A 17,036-nucleotide genomic window follows, 5' to 3' on the forward strand; every position below is an offset into this window, starting at 1 on the left:
TGTGGAAATTGAGGTCAAGTTGGGTCCCCTGCAACGTTCTTTAAGTAAGCAGCGGAGTGGTCTGTTTGCTCCTTGGTCTTCCGGGTGGAGGGGAGGTGCTTGCGGCTGGAGACCTGGGACTGGGCCCTCTCTTCTCTGGGGCTGTCCCCACTCGTTCCGAGGCGGCCCTCGTTAAGGTGGCTCCTTAGAAGGGAGGAAGGGTCGGATTCCACCATTCAGGGCTGTGGGCCATCAGGCGGGAGAGAAGGAGGCCACGTGCGGTGTGAGGGTTGCAGACAGCTGTCCTCGAGGTCAGGTGGTCCTGCCTCCTGACCCACGCGGCTGGGCCGGGCTGAGCATGTTCTCCCGTGTGACGGGGCGCTGTAATGGGAACCCGTCAGACAGTCAGATGCCTGAGGTCTTTGCAGCCCTGTCCACGCCCCCCCCCCCCCCCCCCCCCCGCCACCCTCAGCATTTTATAAGCGAAGGAGCCGGGGAACAGAGAGGGGAAGTGTTACCACAGTTGGTCCGTGTCGGGACCAGGTTTAGAACCTGGGTGGGCCTCTGGCTTCCTGACCCAGATCTTATCCACCCACCGGAGCGCTGGTCCTCATTCGGCCCTTGGGGTGGGAGACCGCTGTCAGCATCTCCTGTAGTTTTCTCTGCCCCAAGCCAGCATCCCCCTTCCTCTTACAGCACGGGCCCGAGACCCCGCCTTTCCCCTGTGTATGATAGGAAGTGCACGAAGACCCTCCCTAAGAGGGACGGGTTCAGATTTCTGTTCTGTAGCTTATTAGCTGTGCGATCTCTGGCCTGTCACCTAACTACTCTCAGCCTATAGAAGGGGATGATTTAAAAAAAAAAAAAAAAAAAGTGATGCCAGCTCTTCTCAGGGTTGTGTGGGTGAATGAAGGTCATGGTGTGAACCTGCCTGCCGTGTAGCAGGTGCTCAATAAAGGCTTATGATCCAAGCAGTTTCAGCGTCTCTCCTAATGTCAACAGTGGATGCCAATTGGACCCTTTGACCTAGAAGAGTGATGGCCAATCTCTTCTCCGTGGGCTTGGCTTGGCATGGAAAGGGGGATGCCTTTACCTTTTGCCACTCTCGTGCAAGGCTGGAAGCTTCTGTGGGGCAGGAACTGTCTCCTGTCTACCATGCCTGTGGCTGGGGTGTAGTGAGCGCCTAGGGGGTGCTTCCTGGGTGACCGGTGTTTGAAACATGAATGGGAGTGGGGCGCACGCCTCAGGGGCCTGGGAGGATATTACCAAAACACGGCTAATCCAGCCTGTCCTCTCCCCTTTCCCGCAGCTCGCCCTGAAGATGTCGGTACCAGCCTCTACTTTGTAAATGACTCCTTGCAGCAGGTGACCTTTTCCAGCTCCGTGGGGGTGGTAGTGCCCTGCCCGGCTGCGGGCTCGCCCAGCGCGGCCCTTCGATGGTACCTGGCCACGGGGGACGACATCTACGACGTGCCGCACATCCGGCATGTCCACGCCAACGGGACGCTGCAGCTCTACCCTTTCTCCCCCTCCGCCTTCAATAGCTTTATCCACGACAATGACTACTTCTGCACCGCGGAGAATGCGGCCGGCAAGATCCGAAGCCCCAACATCCGCGTCAAAGCAGGTAAGGGACCGGCCACCTGCTCCCTGCGGGGTGGTGGTGGGGGGGGCTCCATCCGGAGGGTGGTGATGGGGAGCGGGCAGAGCCCCCCTTCTGGGGAGACATGGGGTGCCATGCTGAGGGGGTGGTGTGGCAGAAGTCCGCCTCTCAAGGAGAGGTTTGTTTTTTTTTTTAAGATTTTATTTATTTGACAGACAGAGATTACAAGTAGGCAGGGAGGCAGGCAGAGAGAGAGGAGGAAGCAGGCTCTCCATGGAGCAGAGAGCCCGACGCGGGGCTCGATCCCAGGACCCTGAGATCATGACCTGAGCCGAAGGCAGAGGCTTTAACCCACTGAGCCACCCAGGCGCCCCTCAAGGAGAGTTTTTGTTTTTTTTTTTAATATTTTATTTATTTGACAGAGAGAAATCACAACTAGGCAGAGAGGCAGGCAGAGAGAGAGAGAGGAGGAAGCAGGCTCCCCCAGAGCAGAGAGTCCGATGCGGGGCTCGATCCCAGGACCCTGGGATCATGACCTGAGCTGAAGGCAGAGGCTTTAACCCACTGAGCCACCCAGGCGCCCCTCAAGGAGAGTTTTTGAGCGTTTTGGAAACTTAGCTCCCGGTTTACCGCTTGTCCTTAGTCAACGAGAACGCTTCTCCGCGTCTACACTTTCTCCTCCGGGAAGCTGAGGCTGGTACCTGCCCCAGTCATTGCTCCTCGCGGTGGTTAACCGAGACAGCGCTTCCTTTCAATCCCGGGTTCATTTCGGGGCTTGAACCCACCCAGTTGAGTTTCTTTCTTTTAAACACCCTTTTGTTGAAACATCTAAAGAAAAGGGCACATATTATAAGTAGATCGCTTGGTGAATTTTCACCAACTTTAATATCCAGATCAAGACACACAAGATCAGCATGTCAGAAGCCCCCTTCATGCTCCTTTCTGTCACCATTCCCCCGGGGGAAACCATTGTCCCGGCTTCTCACAATACAGGTGTTTGCCTATTTTTGTACTTTATATAAATGGAGTCCTACGGCAGGTATTTCTTGAATCCTCTGCACACTATTGTGTTTGTGGGATTTGCCCCTGCTGCTGTACCTTGTTGAGTGGGGTTGCTCATTGTCATGGCTGTGTGGTGGTTCTATTGTTCGACTCTACCGTGTTTATTTATCCATTCTGCTGCTGATGGATCTTTGAGTAGACTCTGCCTCCTGAGAACAGGCATTTAGGTAAAATTCATGACGGAAAATTTGAGCAGTGAAGCATTTTGGTCTTCGGAAGGGCCGACGGAGGCCAGGAAGTAGGGGTTTCTCAGCTGTTGGCTTTAGAGAAAATAGAAAAGCTCATTTCTCAGGGTTAGGTCTGGAGTCCAGGGAATGGCTTAGATCGGCTTCTCTTAATGAGGATGTCACGAAACACTGGTGTGTCGTCATTGTTTCCAAGGTGTGCCTTAAATCGTAATGAAACACTGAAGTTTGGAGAACAGTTTTCTTAGTAGAGCTTTTTTGGGTGGGAGAGGATGGGTGGCATTTTAGCTAAGCCCACTGTGATGGTGCCGGGCTCTGGGGTGTCATCTTTCCTGGTGAGCATGTCAGGGGAGAAGTAGGCTCCGGGGAAGGCCTCCCAACCTGCCTGCCAAGTGACAGATCCTGCATGATCTCTGACTTCCAGGGTCCTTCTGCCTCAGGAGTGCCTCTCACGGGCCTGAGGTTCCAAGTAGGTAGGAACGGGTGTATACAGGGGTGAAGTGGGGTGGGCGCTCTTAATTAAAGAGCTAGTCTTCCTCCTGTTGGCTTGCTTTGAGGGGAGATGTGAGCTCTTGGAACCCAGGACCAGGCCCAGGGTCCTAGGGCTCCCCATGGAACTTCTTTTCAGGATTAGGTCCTTTGCTCTGTTCCCCTCACACCACTAGGTGCTGCGCTGGGAGGCCCGAGGCCGGCATTTGGTGCAGCTCTGGCCTCCAGCGCCTGGAGGATTGGGCTAAGAGGAAAATGTCCTATTTCCTGTTATGCGCCTGTCACTGGGTTAGGATGCAGTTTTCACAATAATCCCATAAAGTGTTTCTTAAAAGTGAGGGACTGAGACGAAGAGAGGGTACGTGGCTTGGCCAAGGGCCCATGGCCCGTGGGTCAGAGGTGTCGCTGGAACGACAAGCCAACATTTCTCTGGTGCTTCCCTGGGCCAGGCCTTCGACACGCTGCTCTCACCGTTGTTGTGTCCTTTTACAGACGAGGAAACTGAGGCTCTGAAGTCTCACCAGCAGGGTCATGCTGCAGCTCAGAGGAGGAGGCAGGGGCTGCTGGCCTGCTCCTCACCTCTGGTCTCTGCCGGCTCACTGGGACTCTCCCGGGGGGTGCGCTCCCAAACCCCAGTTTTTTTCCACTCTTCTACTTTGCTTCCCTCCTGCGTTCACTCCCCCTTGGCGTCCTGCCTGCTCCCCTCATCCGCCGGCTGTGCCCCGCTCATGCCCATGGAAGGCCAGACCTACTGCCCCAAAGAACAGGCAGAGGGCCTCTCCTCTCCTCTCCTCTCCTCTCTCCGTTCTCCGTCTCTCCACCCCCTCAGCTGTATCTCCTCCCTGGCACATCACCTAGAGGCAGGGGAAGAAGAAAGGCCTGGGGAGGCTGGGCAGGGCTGGCCAGACTAGAGACACAGCCAATTAAGCGGCTCTTGATGAAGCCAGAGGGGCTGCAGGTGCACAGCCAGAGGGCCGCGGGGCCCTGAACATCACCCTGGCAACCGTGGCCGGGAGAGCAGGAGGGCACGCTGCCCAGGTGCCTGCTGAGGGACAAGGTCGGGAGGCAGTGGGGATCTGGATGCACCAGCGCTGCTTGGCAGAGGAGGGGTGGGAGGATGGAGTGAGCCCCAGAAGAGGCCACACAGAGGGGGACAAGGCAGAGGCAGAGGCCGAGGATGGTCCCTGGGCTCCACCTGCAAGCCCCAGCCAGCCCAGCCCCCCGGACCTGACTTGTAGACTGGAGGCAGGTGACCGTGCCCCTTGAAACCAGCCCTGGGACTGAGGCAGGGGGTTTACACTGCACACGCTGCAGGGAAGGAAAGGCTAGTTTTTGGAAGCAGGGCCAAGCCTGGGGGTCAGGCTGTAGGCAGTCTCAGGAGGTAGGAGGAAACCGTAAGGATACTTTGTTTCCGAGAATCTTAGAGACCGTCTATTTTCAGAAACAATCACAGTTTAAAATATTCTCTTCTATTCTCCTTATAAACCACCACGCCCTTCCAGAAAGTTCCATGAGTCAACTACATTTTTCCCAGGCCACCTTTCACATTGATGTGGCACAGAAGTCTGCGATTGGACCTGTGTCACAGTTCTTATTTTTGGCAAATCGTGGTCGCCATGCCCCAGCCGTTGCCACCATGGGCCCAGGAATAATGTAGGAAATCAGGTGTGGTTTCCTTAGAGGATTCCTATCGCATTTCCTCGTTACTTACATACCCTCTTGCTGGATGCGATCCCAATGTTGGAATTAGGGGCTACCCCTGTCCCCTCCAGTCCAATGGTTTGTTAAATACTCACTGAAATCACAAAGGTTCGAAGTTGGACTCACGGCCTTGCAGGGGGAGACTGGCTATTTCTGAGGGAGCAGGGAGGAGGTTGCTCAAGCAGGAGTAAAATCGTGGCAGGAACGTCTGGGCTAGTTAAATGGGAGGTGGGGGAGGAGGTGTTGGGGGGTGAGGTCTGGGGCTGCTGAGGGACCTGAGGTGGCTCTCTGTCCCCTTCTTGGGCCCCCACTGTGTCGCAGGCTTGTGACACCCCCGTTTTCCTCACCCCCTCATCTCTGCAGTTTTCAGGGAACCCTACACCGTCCGGGTGGAGGATCAAAGGTCAATGCGTGGCAACGTGGCCGTCTTCAAGTGCCTCATCCCCTCTTCAGTGCAGGAATATGTTAGCGTTGTGTCCTGGGAGAAGGACACGGTCTCCATCATCCCAGGTAAGGAGCCCTGTGGGGCCGCGGCAGGCAGGGGTTCTGCGGGGCGGTGGCGGGGGGGGGGGTGGGGGGGAGATGGCGCAGAGGTGCTGAGCTCTTGAGGCTGGTTCCGGTGACTGATTCGTTCTCAGTGTTCTGGTGAGGCTTTGGCCCCAAAGCGTCTCTGGTCTCGTCTTGGTATGTGGTACGTCTGTGCGGGTCAGTGAAACCCAGGTGCTAGGGGCCTCTGCTGGGTGTGCGGATGTCCTATCAGCTAGAGGATGGATCCTACTCCCCCTAAAGAGTGGGACCCCCATCTTTCTGGCTCCTGGGTCTTTGCTTGCTCTTGCTCTTTGCAGTGGGAGGTGAGGCCGGAAACCCCTTCAAAGTGAAGGGCTTCAAAGTGGGGGAGGGGAGCCGGGAGCTGGTGGTTGTCTGCGTTCCCGCGTGGAATGACCAGAGCTTGAGCACCGGATCTTTAGAGGACCAGACCTGAGTTTCATGTGTACAAGAATTGTTTTTTTTTTTTTTTTTTCCTTAAGTTGGCTGAAGACCCCATTAGGATTCTAGTGGGCCTCGCCCTTGCCTGGTATTGGGGGATGAGGTTAGTACCATGTCGTAGGCTCACCTTGTTAGAGCAAGCCTTCTGTTACTGGTTCCCTTTCCCTTCAACAGTAGGTCAGGTCTGGAAACCCTAAGAGAGGACCTCAAGTCCTCAAAACACCTCTTGGCCTCTGGTTACAAAATAGTGGGTTTTCTCCCCCCCATGGCTCCGGCGTGCCTGCCTTCATCTCGGCATCATGTGTGGACCCTCCTGCTTTTTCTTCATTTCTCTGCGGAGGACCTTGGTTTTCCCTTTCTGTGAAACAGGGGAACTTGGCCAGGTGCTGAGAGCCCGTGCAGCTTCGATGTCCCATTGTTGGTCAGATGGAATGATTCCAGCTGCCAGGTTTTTGGGTTAGCCGGGGGAGGCAGACGTCAATGCATCACACCTGTAACGCCGGGGTTCTTAATCCTGCTATACCCCTGAGTCCCGGGGGAGCTCTTTGAAAAACACTGACCCCAAATCAGTATCTCTGGGGGAGAATCTGTGATCAGTGTTTTTAAAGCTCTTTCCACGGTTCCGACAGCCTAGCTAGAAGAGTCCGTACTTCGGCTTATTTACAGCCAACACCGCAGGCTGCTCTTCTGGAGAAGTTAATTTGTGTTTTGCTCCTGGTACCTTTTCCTTCTCTCAGTTCCAAGCAGATGGCCAGGCCATTATGTCTCCTGGCCTCAGAGCTCCTAGCAGGACAGGAATCCAGATCTACTTGAAGACAGCTGCTCTTCCTGCCTTTTGTAAAACCATAGGCTAATAGGAAAGGTTGGGATGGATGTCCTGGCTGGGGAAGAGAGCTTCTGAGGACAAGGAACAAATGGGAGACAAATGAATCCCGGGGATGGGGAATGGGACTGTAGGCCGCTTAGTGGGTGCAGCTGGACGAAGCGGTTGGCCCCCCCACAATGGGTGGCTGTGTGTGGCTCCACGCGGTCTGGGATGGGGGCCAGTGTTCTGCGTCCAAAGGAGGCATGAGGTGCACAGCCAAGACCCAAAGCGATCATGCAGGGAGGGACAACCAGGTGGGGAGAGACCCTAAACTTTGGCACATCCCTGGGAGAAGCCCCAATCATGAAGACCGAAGGTCCCACTTATCCAACAGAGTCAGACTGAAGGCACTTTGCAGAACCTAAATGTGGTATTTCTTACACACTTGAGTTTATGGACTCAGAGTTATACTCATTAAAATATCATTAATTATTGGTAGTAGTATTAAATAACAATGATTATTCTCTGAGTGCTTACTCTATGCCAGGCAGTGGCAAAGAAACTTTCATGTATGATCTCATTTTGTCCACATAAAAATCCGGACGTGTATTTTTTCCCTCGACTTTAGAAAAGAGGAAACTGAGGTTCCCAGGAGTCAAGTCACTTCTTCTGGGTAATGGATCTATTAAACAGGGGACCAGGGCTTGAACTCGGGTCTGTTCCTTCAACCTGTGCACTCACCCCACACAGAACTGCCTCCTTACACCATACCAATGTGTCCAGCAGAGTGTGACTCCAAGGCTTTAAATGTGTGCTCTAGATAAGGAGGGCCTTGGCCTCAGGGAGGAGAAGAAGGTCAACATTGGATTTTAGGGAAGGCTTTGTGGAGTGGAGATGGGTGCGATGAGGAAGAGCCTGGACCCTGGGATCAGACTGTCTGGGCTGAGACCCAGCCTACTTCTTAACCAGCTGGGCAGGTCACTGGCCCCACAGTGCTTCAGTTTCCCCAACTGTAATAAAATGGGGATAATGATTGACCTACTTTGTAGGGTTCGAGAAGTTAGTCTATTCGGAAATATTCCGAATGCTGCCTGGTACACCGAGGATGGCTGTGATGATGATGATGATGATGGTGTATCCCTTTCGACTACGTCACGGGCTCCGTGTCCCCTGTTAGACTGAATTTTCCAGGGTGGGAGCTGGCTGGTTTTCATCCACATGTCCCTGGTTTCTGACACACCCCCTTGCACGTGCAGGACAGGTGCTCAGTCAGTGCTCCAGGGGAGCATGAGTGGATGGTTGGAAGCGATCTGAAGGAGCGTGGGAACAGCACTGACATAAGGGTGAGCGCAGTGGGTGTGGGGTGGTACGAAGCTCAGATGGGAGAGAAGGCGGGTTTACCTGGCTCCTGTACCTAAGAGCTGGAGGCAGGGAGCTTCCCCAAGGCGACCCTTGTAGTTGGTGCTTCAGGGCTGTCTTTGATGTAAAGACACGGCTGGTGGCCCCAAAGGGCATAATTATCAGGGAAGCGGGCTTGACGCTAATCTGCAGGGCTCTGGTCAACTTTGGCTCTCTAGCACCCCTCTCTTTCCTTTAGCCTTGGAGAATTTTCCTCCTCCACCCCCAACCTCCAGCACCATCCATAATCATTCTAGATCCTTCTACAGCTATGGTTTTCTTCCAGGGACAGACTTTCCAAAGCACATGAATCCAACTAACTTGTTCCCGGAGGAATGTGTGAGAACCAGAGACTGGAGTTTTGCTTCCTCCGGGCTCTGGAGGAGAGGCCAGAACGTGGGCCGCCACGCTGCCTGCTTTAATTTTGGAAAATGCAAATTGTTTATTGTTTTTTTTTTCCCCATAAAAATAGGATTCTCTGCCATCCATCTCACCCTGTACCCAGTGTGCGTGTTGTCTGGGAGGCTGGATGGCAGCTTCTCGCAGTGGGGGAAGATTTAATGGTTACGGAAGGATCAAGGAGCCCTTTATTTCCCCCTGATGCCTTAGGGTCAGCTTCTGGAGCAAAGAGAAAGTGTTGACTTTGATCTCTGGATGTGCAGGTCTGGGTTCAGATCCTCCACGGACCACAGGGCCAACTGGGGCAGGTGCTGGTGAGCAGGGGAGGAATGGGAGGCCTTGCGGGTTACTGAGGGCCCCAGGACAAATCTCCTGGGGGAGAGCAGATGCCCTGTGAGGCGGGGGCCCCGAGGGGGTGAGGGAAGGCCCCTGCGAATGAGGAGCCTGCCCTTCAACGACTCTCTCTGAGGGGGTTTGGAAGGAATTAAAGGCTTGGTGCCTAAAACAGCTCCATGAGTTGGGTATTTGTTCCCAGGCCAGCCTTCCCAGCTGTCCACACTGGGGAGGGGCAGGGGAGCCTCCCTGCTGAACCTCTAAGCAGCTTTTTGACTGTGCTTTCCCCAGGGAGAGGCTGGAGAGACCAAAATGCAACGTTTCCCAAAATGGTACTTTCCCCAGAGCTACCTACTACACGAGCCCCTTTCTCCCCCTGCCTTTCCCCTCCTCCAAGCTGGTCCTCTTCCTTCCCTTGGGCTGTTTAAGGATGTAACAGCCCAGAACCTCTCACCTGTGATCTGGCAGACTCCTACCCTTGACTTCTCTCCTGGGGGCCTTGGTCTTGAGGAGAACCGGCTCTCCAGAGTGGGTGGGGTGAGGGGAAGAGGGCAAAGGGCCGTGCACAAACATAAATAAAAATTAAGGCCTCCGGTGAAGCCGAGATGTGGTTTAATTTCCCATCTGCATGATCACCATTACAATGCATGTTATTGGATATAAAGATAAATCCGGCCCGGTTCCTAATAGCTTTTAATTTCCACCAGACCTGATTATATCGATGCGGGCTCCTTGTGGGAGTTTCCCAGCATGCTCTTCACCAGCATCCTGACTGGCTCTCTTGGCCCCAGAGGGGAGTTTTGGACACTGCTCAGATGCGGGCCAGATGTGTCTGCTGGTGCTCTGGAAGACAAGCCAGGATCAGCTCCCTTGTCTATGAGGATGGAGCTCTGGAACGCTGGGTTGTCATCAGGCCCTGCCTGTGTGTTAGGGATGGGGAGAAACAGGGTCAAGGGTGAATCTGGTCAGAGGGGTCCTTTCTGGCTAGCGGGCAGTGCTCCTGGACTCGTAGCCCGACTTCACCTGGGGAGAGAGCCTGAGCTCACCTTCCTGGTTGTCCCCAGAGTGCCAAGTTGTTCCTGTGTTTCCACACCTGTTTTCATTTGATCCTGCTGTCCCCTCTGTACCCATCCCTCCTCTCCTTATCCTCTTTTGTCCTTTAAACTTGGTCCACATGTGCGCCTTCCAGGAGACCATAAGCCTGCTGGCGGAGCTTACCGCTTCTCTGGTTCCATTCCCAGCACACTCCCGTCATTTCCTCTTCCGTGAGAGGTGGTGGTTTCTGTCTGCCTGCTGCAGGGGGGTGCACAGCTGTATCTTTTCCATCTCTTTATCCCCAGGGCCCTCGTAGCACCTGTCATAGCATAATAATAATAAGATTAATGATAATATCTATCATGTATTGAGACCTAAATTATCTCTAATCCTCACAATAACCCTTTAAGAGAGATAACATTTTTTGTTTTGTTGGGTCTTATTTTATAAATGAGGATGTTGAAGCTGGGGGAAATTAAGCAACTTACCTAAGGTCACGTGGCGTGTCAAGGCTGTAGCCTAGGTTTGAACCTGGCTCCTCCAGGCGCCTCTGCTTTCTGCTGCCTCCCCAGAGCAGGCTTCTCATTGACAATGGACTGTCCTCAGGTTCTCACAGGGGAAGAGCTCCTGTCCCTCTCTCCTGCACTTGCCTGGGGACAGACACGTGTCCCCAATCCTTGCACTGACCTTTGGCTGTGTGTTCAGTGACCAGAGGCTCTGGCTTTTCTGAAGGGCCACAGATCTCCAGCTGAAAGATCTGGGAACAAAACAGCCATTCTAACAGGAAGGCTTTTTTGGGCACCGGCTCTGTTTTTGGCCCAGTGGGAGACACAAAGACCGTCCTGATCAGGGAGTTTAGGATTCTGTTCATGTCGGCAGCTCTGATGGGCAGAGACGGATAATCTCAACACAGTAAACAATCACATATGATCTTGGTTTGCTTTGGAATGCAGATTCAACATATTAATTGCATTTTGCTCAGGCTGATACAGAGACTACCTCAGATCCCATATGTCTACACCAACTTGGACGGGGGATGGCGCAGACAGGAGTGAGCTGGGTGGTGCCTGGAAACCAGTTTGGATGCTTCTAGGCCACAAGGGGATGGAGTCAGGGACTGTTAGAGCTGGAAGGGCTCTGGAGGTCCTGGGGCACAGCCTCCACACTTACTGATAAACCCAGGTCAAGACCGAGGTGCTCTCGGGGCCCCCTTCTCCCCTTCTCTCCTGACATTCTTAGGGCATGCTATTTTATCTGCTCATGGGGTGCTTTGCTTTTACTCTCAGACTTCGTTCTTTGTCTATCGAAAACCTACCCATCTTTCAGAGTCTGGTTCAAATACCACTTTTTCCATGATGTCTTTCTGATTCCTGCTATGAATGGATTGAAAAATCACCCTGATTAACCTTCTTCGAGGGGGATCCTTTTGTGAACTCCCTCCGGACTTTCTCGGTTCCTTGCTCAAGGCACTAACTGTGTTTTGTCCTGTAATATTTGAAATCTGTGTTATCCCCATTCCAGGAATATAGAACCAGCAAGGGCAGGCGCTATATTTTCTGTGGGCCCCTCTCCCCTCCAGTCTCACTGAAGATGATTAACGTAGATGATGCAATTCCAGTCTCTCCCCCCACCAAGTGCTCGTGTGGCAGGGAGGAAGGAGGAGCCCTCTGTAAGGTCTCCAAGAAACTCCATGGCATTATAGGGTTTAAGGTGCGCAGTCCTTGGTCTTTATTTCATGGAACTGCTCCAGAGTGACCCAGAGAGATGGTTTCTGTGGGTTCCCCTCTGTGATGCTCTGCTGTGTGATGCAAAGTTGGGGGATCTCTGTGGTTCACCTGGGGGACTCAGTCAATTAAGCGTCTGCCTTCGGCTCAGGTCATGATCCCAGGGTCCTGGGATCGAGCTTCTCCTTCTGCCCCTCTCCCAGTGCATGCTCGCTCTCGTTGTCTCTCTTTCGTTTCTTTCTCTCTCTCTCAAATAAGTAAATAGAACCTTCAAATATATATATTTTTTAAATAATTGGGGCTCTCCTTTCTTGGCTCTTTAGGGCCATAGAGAAAAGGGGTTGGGATGGTTATCTGGGCTAACATGAAGAAAATGGTGCCCTCAAGGCAATCTAACCAATGGGGTTTGGACCCCTGCTGGGTGATCGGCGTGGGGTCAGGCCTTACAGAAGAGTTGCACTTGCCTGTGACCTGTTTGTTCCCTTCAGCAGCTCCAGGGTAGGGACTGTGGTACCATCCCGCGGAGAGGATGAGCCATGATGATTTCTGATGGCGGCCCTGTGAGGCCTCATGAGGTGGGAGGGAGGCCTGCCATCGAGTCTTGGAATCCAAGGGCCAGGGGGGCAGAAAGCATGCTTCGGGTGAAGGTGGCAGCAGGGGCAAAGGCAGACAGGGTGGCGGAGGACGGGTTGATTTGGAGGGTAGGTGAGGTGCTGAGAGCAGTCCGGAAAAGATGCCAAGCCATGAAGGGCCTGCCAGTTCTAGAAAAAGAAAGAAAAGATATGTGTGGAGGGGAAATACGATAATAATGACTCGTACTCGTTAAACCCTTCGTCTGTTGCCAGGCTCTGTTCTAAGCGTTCTCTGTGTTTAGCTCATTTGGTCTCACAGCAATCTGATGAGGGGTTATTACTCCCCCATTTCAGAGATGAACCAACTGAGGCTCGGTGAAGCTAAGTGAGGTGCCTGAAGTTAGTAAGTGGTAGAGTCACAGCTTACCCTGATGCATTCAGACTCCACCGTGTGTGCTCTGAGGCACGACATTCTATCGCCTTGCGAAAACTTGACACGCAAAAGTGTATTTTTAAAAACCACGGCAAATCCACAAGAAGAGGACGACCTGATAGAAAACCGGGTAACAGATGGGAGCAGACAGTTGACGATGAGGAGGGACGCAGGGAAAAGAAGGCAGACTGTGGTCTGCTAGTCCTAATTGGTGCTCTTGAGCAAGTTACTTTCATAAGCCTCAGTTTATTCATCTGTGAAATGGGGATAATGGATCCTGTGCACGGAATCCTTTGGATAGAAATCAGGCCTCTGCAGAGACTTGAATTCTCAGGTGGAGAAGGAGTCGCCTAAAAACAGCCGGGAAATGACCCCCCAGGTTCATGAAGTTGTCCAGCCTCAGGCCACGTTGGGCACTGGGCTGCCGGCGGAACATGAGATGCTGAGAAGGCCGCGTGGGACTAGGGCTGGATAGAGGGCCACTGAGGCAGTTTTAACTCCAATAGTTCGTGATGGTATCTGGGCAGAATGAGGGAAACAAATGACCGAGACATTGACATTGTAGTATTCATCTCTGAATTCATTTGTGCCTTGCCTGGTACCCGATAAAAATTATGTTGCAGGAAGAAATGAAGGCCTGTGGTTTGGTGCCAACACAGCAAAGATCCCTTCCACAAACTGCCTGGTCTAATCTCAGCGTGCTCAACTCTGGCTCAGTAACAACTAGTATCTCCTAGAATCCGCCATCTAGTGTAGGAAGTGCGTTGCACGCTCTCCGTGGAGAACCCCCATCACCTTCCCCGCTTTACAGGCGAGGAAGCAGGTGCAGTGAGGCTAGGGGTCCCGACAGCAGGTATTTGGATGTCCTTTCATTCAGTTCTCCTCTTCACTCTGTGAGGCAGGCCTGCCACCCCCATTCTTAGGTATAAAGGAAATGAGGTTCAGAGAGGCCAAGCAATTTGCTCCAGGTCACGCAGCATTTCTGTGGCAGAGCCTTCCGCTTGAACCCAGAGCCAAGCCCTTTTCCTCTAACAGGCTTTCATGCCTCCAGCCTAAGGGCTGTCTCAGGGCCGCTAGGCAATTACCGCTTTCCACACCAAGCCAGCTGCAGAGAGGAAAAGGCAGCCGGCCCTTAATTTTGTTGTTATTTGTTGCTTGTCTGCTTTGATGGGGAAGGGGCATCAGATTCAGACAGCCTTAATGTATTCCTTGGGGTGCAGAGAGAAAATCCTACCTTCTCAAGCCGTAAACCAGCCTTTGCAGGTTCGAGATGACAGGGAGAGCTTCAGAATCAGCAGAGAAATTCTCTCCCTAGTCGAGGGCCCGGGAGGAGATGATAATCATGGTGATGATTGTGGTTAGTAGGAAAAGAAGTGATCACTTACTGAGCTCTTAGGTGATCTGTGCTTTTCAGGAGTCATTTTCTGGAATCCCCCGAGTGTCCTGTATAGCAGCTGCCATTATGAGCTCCGTTTTGCAGGCGAGAAGCCTGACGTACAGTGAGTTCAGTCACGGCTCAAGGCCACAGAGTGAGGAGCCGGGCCCGGAGCCATTTGATGTCAGCTCTTGGAGATGACTTGGGCCACTTCTCAAACTGTACCCTACGGTCTCTGTCACCTTTCCTCTGTGTGGAGCTCTCTGGTTTATAAAGCCCGTTGGCAGGCATCATCTCAGTGAATCTTTCAATTCCATCTGAGGGAGCCATATTCTTAACCTCGCCTCACAGACGGGGAAACCAAGGCTTGCGGGGGGGTATTGCGAGGCCTGCCCAAGGTCACCCAGCCAGGAAGGGCAAACACAGGAACTCCAGCTGGATGCCTGCCCCTCAGAAGCCCGTGAGACCCCACCCGGACCGCATGCCTGCAGTTCCCCGGCCCCCCTTCCAGTCTCCCGGCAGGCAGGCTGCTCTGCGGTTGCACGCCAGTTGGTTGGTTCCAGAACCATCCGCCACGGCTCTGCAGTGGAGCAAAATCGTCTGTGTTCACAGGTGCCTCTGGCGGTGTGTGCATGTGTCCTGTTTTGCTTTTCCATTTAGTTCATGGCAGGTGCCGCATTTCCAGAGCGCCCACTGGGTGAATTTCCGCAGATTAAAGACAATTGCAGGCAAACGCTTTGCCCTGAGATTACACCGTGGCAGTGGACAATGGAGCAAGTGGCATTGTTTGGTTAAGTTGGCACCTCCGTAAGTTACCCTGAAATCAGAGCGGGATTCTTTATAGAGGGTGATCCTACACATAAATCATCATTAGACTACCTCATTTTTGTTTAATGCCTACCTAACTGTGCTGTAGTCTAAAAATGTGTGTTTAGTGAAGTCAAGGGTTGCAGGGAAATTATAGGGTTTTCAAAAACCCATTTGCTTTGCTGGTGTTCACATCAGAATCAATCTTGCCTTTCGTTCTCAATCTCATTGCAAACATGCAGCATTGCTCGCCGAATTCTGGCATTTAATGTAGGGTAGCATTTAGAAGAAGCCAACGGTGCTCACAGAACGGGAGAGCTATGTATAGATGACGCTTCCTGCCAAGCCTGTGATTTTGAACTTTGTTGCGTTGTCAGTGAGACCTCACGGCCACGACCTGAGCCGCGTGGGGACGGGGCTGCGGTAGCGAGCAGGGGCCGGCACTAGGGAGCCGTGGAAAGAGACTCTGCGTCCCCCGGTGCCACCAGCTTTGCCGCACCCCCCCCACCCCCCCTGCACACAGTAGGTTTTCTGCTGCGGTCTGCTGAAAGCCTGCCAGGGACACCAAAGGGGCTGACCCTGACCCTCGGACTCGGAAGGGTGTGGCTCTGCGGCTGCTTGTGCAACCCTCATTTGCTCTCTTCCTGGGGGAGGAAAGCAGAATGGGGGTCGGCTCTGGCCTGGGAGACCCGCTCCTCTTACTCGCCTTGGGACCCTAGGGTCCTTTTAGCTCTCCAAGCCTTACTTTCAGAGGCCGTGCAGGTGAGAAGTTAGACACTTCTCCTAGGTGGAGAAAATAGATTTTCTGGGGATAGAGTGTTTCTAGATAGATGTGGCTTTGGGGTGTGTTTTGTTTGTTTGTTTGTTTTTTACAGCCTTTATATATAGTTGTCCGCTTTGGTTTGTGTGGATCAGACACAGGAGAACCATTCCAGGATTCGTCATCTCCTCCAGGTCCCGGAAGGTCTCCATGCGGACAGAGCGAGTAGGTAGGAGCACCCAGGTGTGAGTCAATAGGAGCCGAGCTGGGGTCTCCTGACAATGGGGATCATTTGGCCTTCAGGGCTGGGTGCATAAGGCCAGGATATCGAGGAGACAGGGGCAGGGGCAGACTACTTCCCCAGAAGGCCTAAGTCCAAACCCTAACATGACGTTGGCTTCTGTGGCCTAGCGGGCATCTTGCTGTGTGCCTTTGTCCGCTGAAGCCTGCCTTTCTCAGTGGAATGCTGAGTGATGGAGCCAGGGACAGCCTATTGCCTCCGGAACAGTAGTGGGGGCTCAGAGGCTGGCAGTAAGGCTTCTAAGTTGGAAGCACTTTCCTCTCACACCAGAGACTTCTCCCCCCAGGTCAGGGCCAGAACATACCTGAACAAGCAGGTCTTTAGGAACTTGGACTCTCCATTGTGGAACAGATGAGAGAGTGGAAGACAGACGCCTGTGACAGTGAATGGCTGTGGAGGGGGGTTGTGGGAAGTGGAGTCTGAGTTTTGAGTTCAACTACGAAGGGCCTGGAGTTGATCTCTGTGTGGTGGTCTGCGGGGCTCTCTGAGACTTTGTCCAGCAAAGGAATCCCTTCCGAGAGCATATGGCTGGGGCCTGCTTCGCCACCCCTTGGAGTGGGACACAGAAAGGAAAAGGCTTGTGTCTGGAGCATTCCAGAGCCTGTGTTTACTGACACACTTGTGGAGAGGCCGTGGTCCCTGTACACAGCCTGCACCCGGGAAAAGGCACGGGCTCCATCGGGCAGTAGAGGACAGTGCCGTGTCTTGCGCTGGCTTCATCCCCTGAATCTGTCTAAATGGCTGGATTGGCATAAGCCACAATCAGTGGTTGAATTTTCAGTTCATTATTTAATTGAGCAAATGTTTTTTGAGCACTTCCTGTGTGCAAGATGCCGTTATGTAGACAGGGATTCCCAAGGGCCTTTGCTTGAGGCTCCCAAGGGACTTGGAGAAATTCCTCTTATTACACACCAAAGAAACTCATTTTAATCAAAATGTATACATGTGTGTGCGTGCAGAGAGTGCATGATATGGTTTGTGCATATCGAATGTGTACCTATACGTGCTCACACGCTCACACTCAGTTTTTCAAGATTTTATTTAAATTCCAGTTTAACGTGCAGTGTGATACTAGGTTCGGGTGCACA

At 53.0% G+C, this 17,036-nt stretch overlaps 1 protein-coding gene across 2 annotated transcripts in view; it reads left to right on the forward strand.

Annotated features, from left to right (window-relative positions):
- Window positions 1-17,036, forward strand: part of DSCAML1 (DS cell adhesion molecule like 1) — a 341,244-nt gene that overhangs the window by 14,122 nt on the left and 310,086 nt on the right. For both annotated transcript variants that reach the window (XM_046017937.1, XM_046017938.1), the window contains exons 2-3: window positions 1,289-1,606; window positions 5,383-5,529. In XM_046017937.1, the coding sequence (XP_045873893.1) occupies window positions 1,289-1,606; window positions 5,383-5,529 (465 nt within the window). The remainder of the gene's footprint in view (window positions 1-1,288; window positions 1,607-5,382; window positions 5,530-17,036) is intronic.

Source organism: Meles meles, chromosome 8 (genome assembly GCF_922984935.1).
Source record: "Meles meles chromosome 8, mMelMel3.1 paternal haplotype, whole genome shotgun sequence".
Classification (NCBI taxonomy): domain Eukaryota; kingdom Metazoa; phylum Chordata; class Mammalia; order Carnivora; family Mustelidae; genus Meles; species Meles meles.